The following is a 9,509-nucleotide window of genomic DNA, read 5'->3' on the forward strand; positions in this document are numbered from 1 at the left end:
TCTGTAAAGGATTTTATTTCTCCTTCACTTATGAAACTTAGTTTGGCTGGATATGAAATTCTGGGTTGAAAATTCTTTTCTTTCAGAATGTTGAATATTGGCCCCCACTCTCTTCTGGCTTGTAGAGTTTCTGCCAACAGATCCGCTGTTAGTCTGATGGGCTTCCCTTTGTGGGTAACCCGACCTTTCTCTCTGGCTGCCCTTAACATTTTTTCCTTCAATTCAACTTTGGTAAATCTGACAATTATGTGTCTTGGAGTTGCTCTTGTGGAGGAGTATCTTTGTGGCATCCTCTGTATTTCCTGAATTTGAATGTTGGCATGCCTTGCTATGTTGGGGAAGTTCTCCTGGATAACATCCTGAAGAAAGGAGCCAACTTGGCTCCTTTCTCCCTGTCAGTTTCAGGTACCCAACCTGATGTAGATTTTGCCCTTTCACATAGTCCCATATTTCTTGGAAGCTTTGTTTGTTTCTTTGTGTCCTTTTTTTCTCTCAACTTCTCTTCTCACTTTATTTCATTCATTTGACCTTCAATCACTGATACCCTTTCTTTCACTTGATGAAATCGCTACTGAAGCTTGTGTATGCATCATGTAGTTCTTGCGCCATGGTTTTCAGCTCCATCAGGTCATTTAAGGTCTTCTCTTTGCTAGCCTTTGGTCTAATCTTTTTTCAAGGTTTTAACTTCTTTGCGATAGGTTCGAACATCCTCCTTTAGCTCGGAGAAGTTGGTTATTACTGATCGTCTGAAGCCTTCTTCTCTCAACTTGTCAAAGTCATTCTCCATCCAGCTTTGTTCCATTGCTAGTGAGGAGCTGCATTCCTTTGGAGGAGAAGAGGTGCTCTGAGTTTTAGAATTTTCAGCTTTTCTGCTCTGGTTTCTCCCCATCTTTGTGGTTTTATCTGCCTTTGGTCTTTGATGATGATGACTTACAGATAGGGTTTTGGTGTGGATGTTCTTTCTGTTTGTTAGTTTTCCTTCTTACAGGACCCTGAGCTGCAGGTCTGTTGGAGTTTGCTGGAGGTCCACTCCAGACACTGTTTGCCTGGGTATCACCAGCAGAGGCTGCAGAACAGCAAATATTGCAGAATGGCAAATGTTGTTGCTGCTTGATCCTTCCTCTGGAAGCTTCATCTTAGAGGGGCACCCAGCTGTATGAGGTGTCAGTCGGCCCCTACTGGGAGGTGTCTCCCAGTTAGGCTACTTGGGAGTCAGGGACCCACCTGAGGAGGCAGTCTGTCCATTCTCAGATCTCCAGTTCTCTGCTGTGAGAACCACTACTCTCTTCAAAGCTGTCAGACAGGGACATTTACGTCTGCAGAAGTTTCTGCTGTCTTTTCTTCAGCTATGCCTTGCCCCCAGAGTTGGAGTCTACAGAAGCAGGCAGGCCTCCTTGAGCTGCGGTGGGCTCCACCCAGTTCAAACTTCCCGACTGCTTTACCTCCTCAAGCCTCAGAAATGGCAGACGCCCCTCCCCTAGCCTTGCTGCCACCTTGCAGTTCCATCTCAGATTGCTGTGCTAGCAGTGAGCGAGGCTCGTGGGCAAGGGACCCTTCCAGCCAGGCGCGGGATATAATCTCCTGGTGTGCCATTTGCTAAGACCATTGGAAAAGCGCAGTATTAGGGTGGGAGTGTCCCAATTTTCCAGGTACTGTCTGTCATGGCTTCCCCTGGCCAGGAAAGGTAATTCCCCAATCCCTTGCACTTCCTGGGTGAGGCAATGCCCCTCCCTGTTCTGTGGGCTGCACCCATTGTCTGACAAGCCCCAGTGAGATGAACCCCATACCTCAGTTGGAAGTGCAGAAATCAGCCATCTTCTGCATCACTCACGCTGGGAGCTGTAGACTGGAGCTGTTCCTATTCAGCCATCTTGGAACCTCCTTCTCAACATATTATATTTTCATATATTTATCAGTCATTTGGGGTTTACTTCTGAACTGTTTATATTGTTTGACCATGTTTACTCACAGTTTTGTGTCACTCTTAAAATTCTGTGTTTTGGATACCAGGGATACTAACACAAGGTGTATGCTACAAGTTTGTTGCCCAATTTAGAATTATTGTCTATTTTATTGATGGAGATTTTGGTATGAAGAAATGTTTAATTTTCATGTAATCAAATATATTTTTCACTATGACTTCTGAGGTTTGATTTATTTTATTAATAATTAGGAAGATTTTTTCCAACTCCAAGATCATACAAGTGTTTTCTTATTTTGTCTTACAGGAAGTTAATTTTTACTTTTGATATTTTGATCTTCATTCTGTTTGGAATATATTTTTGAATAGCATGAATTAACATTCTTTTATATTTGTCTTCCTTATGGCTTGCAAATTATGTTAGTACTATTTATTAAATAAGTCATTCCATTACTAAAACATAAATGTCTAGTTTGTCATATAACATGTCTATATATCTTTGTATCTATTCTGTATTTGATTCTAGTCTTTTCTCATGCTGTTTCATTGTTTTTGTGGTAAATTTTAATATCTAATCAAACAAATCACCCCTCACCAATCTTTTTCTTACTTTCCTATTTCTTATAAACTTAAGAGCTATATGAACATAAACTGATTTTTCCAGTTCCCCACCACCTATGCCAACTAACTATTGCAATTGTGATTGGTATTGGAGGAGCTTTTTTAGGCAATTGTGGAGGCGTTAATATCTTTTGTGATACTAAATCTTTTCATCTAGATATATGGTCTCTTTCTCACTTTTTTCAGCTTCTGTCTATGTCATCTAGTAAAATGTAAGTGTTTTCCTGTGGTCAACTACCTGATTTTCCATTAAGATTACCCTTCAGTATTTTATACTATTTGTTAAGACTATTGAATTATTTTTCCTTTTCTATTTTAGAGCATTATTATTTTGTTATTGATTTTTATTTGCATTCTTGATTTCCAAATATGTCACACTATTCTTTAATCTCCTGTTTGTTTGTGTGGAGTGTTATTTGTTTTTGTTTTATGTCGAAGTCTCTTGGATTTTTTAAAAGCATAATACTATAATCTACAAACAAGGTAATTTGCTCCTTCATTGCCAATATTTGTATGGGTTTTTAGATTCTTGCCTTATTCCATAATGTACATTTAAGAAAACGATACCAACTAACAATAATCATAGTTCTCTCCTTGTCTCATTCCTGATTTTAATGAAATAGCTGTAACAACTTACATTTGGAATTACATTTGATTCTGCCTTTACAGATTTAGAGCATTTTCCTGTTCTTCCTACTTTCACAGAACATATATTTAGAATGGAGGGTACATTTTATGTTCTTTCATTTTTATCTTTTCTTTTTGGCAATTTATATACTCATGTAATTTTTCCTCCTTTAATTTATTACACTGAACGATCTTCCAGTCAAAGCCATACTGGCCTTTCTAAAACAAACTGTTCATGTTCACATTCTTTTGATATAGTACTGAATATTTTATTAGTAAACAAACAAACAGGGGATTAAAGAATAGTGTGACATATTTGGAAATCAAGAATGCAAATAAAAATCAATAACAAAATAATAATACTCTAAAATAGAATTTTTGCATCTGTATTCATAAGGAAATATGGTCAATAGCTCTCTTTTTGTTATTTCTTTACCAGATTTGGCATTAGGATCTTTTCATCTGTTACCAAAATCTACTATTAAAATTATGTGTTTGTTTTTCACTTATGTAGAATTTAAATGTAAAATAATTTGATTTTGGCTACTTTTTATTTTTTAATTTCATCTTCCCTTTCCGATATAGGGGGTACATGTGCAGATTTGTTACATGGAAATATTGTGAATATTGGGTCTTGGAGTTCAAAGAGATACCATCATGCTGGTAGTGAGCACAGTACGCAACAGGTAGTTTTCTAACCCAGCACCTTTCCTTCCACCTTCTAGTGATCCACAGTGTCTACTCTTATTGCCACATGTGTGTCCCATGTGTGCTCAATACTTAGCTCCTAGTTATAGGTGAGAAAATGTGATATTTGGTTTTCTGTTCCAGCATTAATTTTCTTAGGATTATTGTACTGTGGAAAATAGTCTGGAAATTTCTTAGAGAACTTAAAACAAAGTTACCGTTTGACCCAGCAATTCCATTACTAGGTAAATATCAAAAAGAAAATGAATCATTCCACCAAAATGACACGTGCATTTGCACGTTCATTGCTGCGCTGTTCACAATAGCAAAGACATGGAATCAACCCAGGTGCCCATCAGTGGTAGATTGGATAAAGAAAACTGGTACATATATTCCTATGGAATATTACACAGCAATAAAAGAAAAAAACATGTCCTTTGCAGCAACATGGATGGAGCTGGAGGCCATAATCCTTATCCACTTTTTAAATGGTAGATGTTTAATATAATTTCTGATTTTCCTATTAGTTTGTTGAGGTTTTCTATTTTTTTTTTTTGAAGGTCATTTTGATAGTTTATCCTCGAGGGATAACATCCATTTTTTTTTTATCAGTAAATATATTGTCTTGGAGTAGCATATAATCTTCTATTATAATTCTTTTGTTCTTTTCTCTGTTTCTGTTCTCATTCTCATACTCTATTCCTTTTTTTTTTTTGCTTTTTTCTCTTTCTCTCATATCTCCTTTATAAGCCTTACAAGAAATTTATCTCTCTCATCTTCTATCTCTCTTTTTGCCATTTAAAAAAGAAATGTTTGGCTTTATATATCCTTTGAACTATGACTTGCTCTCCATTTCATTTTATATATAGCTTTCATTTTTATAAATTGTTCCACTTGTTTTTTTCTAGTTTACTTTGATATTCTTTTTATAATGCCTTGAATATGTACTGGGCTGTTTTTGGTCATTCTTTTAAAACTGGGTCTTTTAAAACATCTACTCTTTTAAATTCGCTGAGGTTTTAGTTTTGGCCATATTCAGAAACTTACGTTTATAAAAGCACTCTCAAATTCTTGAAGGTTTCTAAAATTAGGTACACTATTTTCTCTTTTACTATTTAATATTTACTCTTTAACTATATAATTTCCAACATAATATTAATATACTCACTGCTAAAACTCTCACATTTATTGTTTATATCTCCAGTGAGAAACAGATACCATCTTCACATGCAGTTTGTGGCTTGCCAGAAAGGGATCACAAGTCTCTTTCCTTCAAACCCAAGAGTCTAACACCACATAAATTACCCAGAGTGCTAATAAAAATTCAGTTACTTCACTCTACTTCGTGGGCTTCTGGCTGTAAAGCCAGTGTCACTCTTCAAATAGGCTGATATCGTGTAGCCTTGGGGAAAGGCAATGTCTCGTTAATGCTTACATTCACTAAAATATCTTGCCCACGCCCTGGATACTGTAGATTCTAGGACACTATGGATTCTAGGTGTCCAGTGAAACAGTAGGCACTAAAACTTAGAGAAATCATGGTTACATTTATTCTGATCCAAGTTTAAGGACTTAATCCTAGCAACAAAGACTCACTACAACCCAGAATGTGTCTCACAGGAAGTTATGTGGGGCACTATATATATATAATATATATATATAAAATATATGTGCGTATATATATATATATAAAACAGAAGGATACATGTGGCCCAGGAGGTAACAGAAGCAGGGAGAGAAGCAATTGTTGCAATCTTCTGAATTTGCTGGGTACTTGGTGATGCTATATGTAAAATAAGTTAAGGGTGCAGTTGAGTGGGTAGAGAGAAAGGTGAGGCATCTTAAGGCCTGGTGGAGGGTGACTGATTTCATCCTGTCTTTGTTCTGTATCTAATAAGCAGGTTTATAACTATTACCTCTCAGTGTTAAATATTTAACAAACTCCAGTTACACAGGTAAGAGGTCAGCAGTAGCTTATAGGCCTAGGTTTTATTATCCGTGTGCCCAACTGCAGCCATCATGGGCCAGTGTCAAAATTTTCTTTTGAATTTTCATTTTTCTGATAATTGCAATCAGTGAGAGGTGAAGAAAAAGTTCAAGGGAATGATCCGACCTCTCACCATCCTATACAGGAGATGACAGACAACATGGATTCATACACAAATGTATATCGTATATTCTCCAAAGAGCCTCAAAAATCACAAGAACTTTTGAAAAATTGTGAGATCATCAACTGGAAACAGAGACTCCAAATCCAAGGTAACAAGTCTGGAAGAAATGGGAAAGCAGCAGTGCTTCTCAAATTGTGTCTTCAACCAATACCATTAGCATCACCTGAGAGCTCATTAGAAATGTAAATTCATAGAAACTCTGGGAGGTGGGAGAGGTAGAGCAATCTGTGGTGTGACAAGGACTCCATCTGATTGTGGTGTAAACTCAAGTCTGAGAACAACTAAGCACTGAGGTATTAATCAGGTGGGAGCACTGTAAGTAGAGAACTCCATGTCTGACAATATTGCTTTCTTGTCTTTCTTCCCAGGTCTTCAGGAAAGTTTAGGTGAGGGGATAAGAGCAGCTGCATTTTCAAAGTCAGTGAAGGTAGAGCATTCAACAGCAGTCCTCTTGGTTACGGAAGATATTCTGAAGCTCAATGCCTCCAATAAAAGCAAGTTTGGAAGCTGGGCTGAGACAGGCCACCCAGATGATGACTTTGAAAGGTACAAAAACATGTGCTAATCATTTATAATTGCTATTCCTTGTACATTTTTGTAATTCACATACATCAGTTTTGGAATGAAGAGAGGATGAATTCATTCCTTGGGATGAATAAAGGTTGTCAAAGGTCAAAATATGCAACTTCACACTGGTGGTTCTTTAAAGAAAAAGAGGGCCTGGGATCCCTAGATTGGGATGGCACCCAGAAATTACAGGAGTGGGGTCAAAGCTTTTGTCTTTCTTTATGTTTTCTACAGGGAAATTCCCAACTTTAAGTATGCCCAACTGGATATATCTTATTCCGGGCTGGTAAATGACAACTGGAAGCTAGGGAAGAATGAGAGGAGCCTGCGTTACATCAAGCGCTGCATAGGAGCCCTGCCAGCAGCCTGTATGCTGGGACCAGAGGGGGCCCCAGTCGCATGGTTAACCATGGACCCTTCTTGTGAAGTAGGAATGGCCTACAGCGTGGAAAAATACCGACAGACGGGCAAAATGGCACAGGTGATGGTGCGATATAAGAAGTATCTGCTTCAGAAGAATATTCCATTTTACATCTCTGTGCTGGAAGAAAATGAACGCTCCCGCAGCTCTGTGAAGGCGGCGGGTTTCTTTGAGGCCTCCTGTGAGTGGCACCAATGGACCTGCTACCCACAGAATCTAGTTCCATTTTAGACAATGAAGCTGCTTAGCAATTTGGGCAAGCCATCTCTTAATATTAAAGCAGACACCACAGAATAGCTTTCTTCACTTACAAATGTTGATTGGGCATTTATGATACGGCAGGAACTCTTCTCACATGGAAACTAAAGACACAGTCATGCTCTTGAGGAGCTCACAATCCAGGCTGGAGGCAGGGGAGGGTATAGTCTTTAAATATGCTTAAGCATTGTAGGGAAGGACGGGGTTACCAGTAAACATGTCACCAGAAAGCCAGGCTCAGTTCTTACCTCTGGGAATCAGAACTCTTTATGAAACTTGATTGATAGAATCTACTATCTGGAAGATAAATAAAGAACTTTAATAAAATTGTCAACAGAATATACCTAATTTATATTGATACTTTATTGGAAATAAATACCACTGCTGTGTATGGATTTATGACGCAATGGCTACACTAAAGAATGGACTCCGTCTCTTAGTTTAGTGACTAGCAAGGTATCAAAGGTGAAGCCTCAGACAAATGGCCTTCCTAGGCTACTTTTCATCATTGTTATGCAGAAGAGGATCTCCAGAGAATCAAGTGGGCTGGCCTTGAGGCCTCTGCTATGGAAATGACATTTGTTTTGCCTCCTTTCTCCTACTCTTTCTCATTTCCTCATCATTAGTGAAGCATGGCACAGGACAAGGTGTTGCCTGTGAGTCCGGTTATAAGTTCAGCTTTCAGTGTTTACAGTACTAATATCTTAAGGGGTCATGAGCATTCTGGGGAGAAGTGACCACTAAAGTGAAGACTGGAGAGTGAGTAAGAGTGAGCCAGATAAAAAAATCAGAAAAATCCAGATGATGGAAAGGACATGTGCCATGCACTATCATAATAACTTACTAATTGAACACTTATATTATAATGTCTGAATCCCTGATTTAAAAAAAAAAAAATGTACTTCATGAAAAAACCATGGCCTCATTTGACTCTGCTCTCCCACCCTGACATTGGAACTTGGATTACTGTGAATATTGTAGCTATAGCAAAAAGAAAAAAAAAAAATGGCATTTTTATTCTTTCTGTTAGTCTAGAATTTAAAAAAAATAAAGAAATTTTAATAGAATTGGCTTTTGGAGTAAAGTCTACCAGTATTAACCAACAACTATCCTCATATCTCCATAAAAAATAAATGTCCACAAAATTGAATGTTTAAACTTGATGCGATTTAAAAGTGTGTAATTCCAGCACCTAAAGAATTGCGTAGGTCATGGAGCTTTTTAGAAAACTCCAGTTCATCTTGGAAGGCTGTAGTAGATCTGTTACAGCTTAGTATGAATCAATCCAATCAGATTTCTAAACTCCTAAGACCTGACTGATTTGTTACATTGACTGAAATGAAAGCATGGTCTGAGAAAGAGAGGAAACATGTCATTTGGGATTTCTAAGGGTGGAAAATTCTGACAAAAAAATATAAACTCAGGAACTTGGGTAATATAAAAACTGCTATATTTTGGCACTCAAGAGGCAAAAGCTAATACAGATGACGAAAGAATGCAAAGCAAATAAAATTTGCCTATTTCAAAATGATGCCTCTGGCGTGTCCTGTATCCAGAAGAGGATGTTCATTCAGGGTCTGGGGCTCAGGTCATCTTAGCACAGCCTAGTTGGCAGCTTCCGTCCTCTGCCTCTTCCCTGAATGCAAGCCAGCTTCCCTTATCTAGCCCTTCATGGTCCTGTTAAGATAGTGATTCCTAAACCTTATCACGCACTTGGATGAAAACAACGAGTAAGCGTGGGAAAGAGGAAAGAGGAGTTCTAAAATATGGCAAAAAGAAATCCAAAATTATTAATAAACACACTAAAAAAGAATGGAGTAATGTTCCTATAAAAATATATGAGTTTCATATTGAGTTAAAAACAAAGTTCAAGAAGCATGCATTAATCAGCTCTGGCTGTCATAACAAAATTTCATAGACAGACTGGCTTACACAACAGAAATTGATTTCTCACTCTTCTGGAAACTGGGAAGCTACATGACAAGGCTCTAGTGAGGTAAGTTGCCTTCTGAGTCCTCTTCTCTCAACCTGCTGATGGCCGCTAGCTCTCTGTGTCCTCACATGATGGAGACAGAGGAGAGCTCAGACTCTCTTCCTTTTCTTAGAAAGACTTAATTCCATCATGGGGGCTCCACCCTCATGACTTAATCTAAACCCAATTACTTCTCTAAGGCCCACCTCCACAGGCACTGGGAATTGGGTCTTCAACATATGAATTTGAGGGTCACTGTCAGTA

General features: G+C 38.1%; 1 protein-coding gene across 1 annotated transcript in view; it reads left to right on the plus strand.

The window, feature by feature from the left end:
- The window catches only part of LOC105527199 (glycine N-acyltransferase-like protein 1), a 14,901-nt gene extending 7,268 nt beyond the window's left edge, over positions 1-7,633 (plus strand). The window contains exons 3-5 of the mRNA XM_011963487.1: positions 5,989-6,115; positions 6,396-6,573; positions 6,829-7,633. Coding sequence (XP_011818877.1) covers positions 5,989-6,115; positions 6,396-6,573; positions 6,829-7,246 — 723 coding nt within the window. The 3' untranslated portion in view covers positions 7,247-7,633. The remainder of the gene's footprint in view (positions 1-5,988; positions 6,116-6,395; positions 6,574-6,828) is intronic.
- Positions 7,634-9,509: the final 1,876 nt, after the last annotated feature.

Source organism: Colobus angolensis, unplaced genomic scaffold (genome assembly GCF_000951035.1).
Source record: "Colobus angolensis palliatus isolate OR3802 unplaced genomic scaffold, Cang.pa_1.0 Scaffold61, whole genome shotgun sequence".
Lineage (NCBI taxonomy): Eukaryota > Metazoa > Chordata > Mammalia > Primates > Cercopithecidae > Colobus > Colobus angolensis.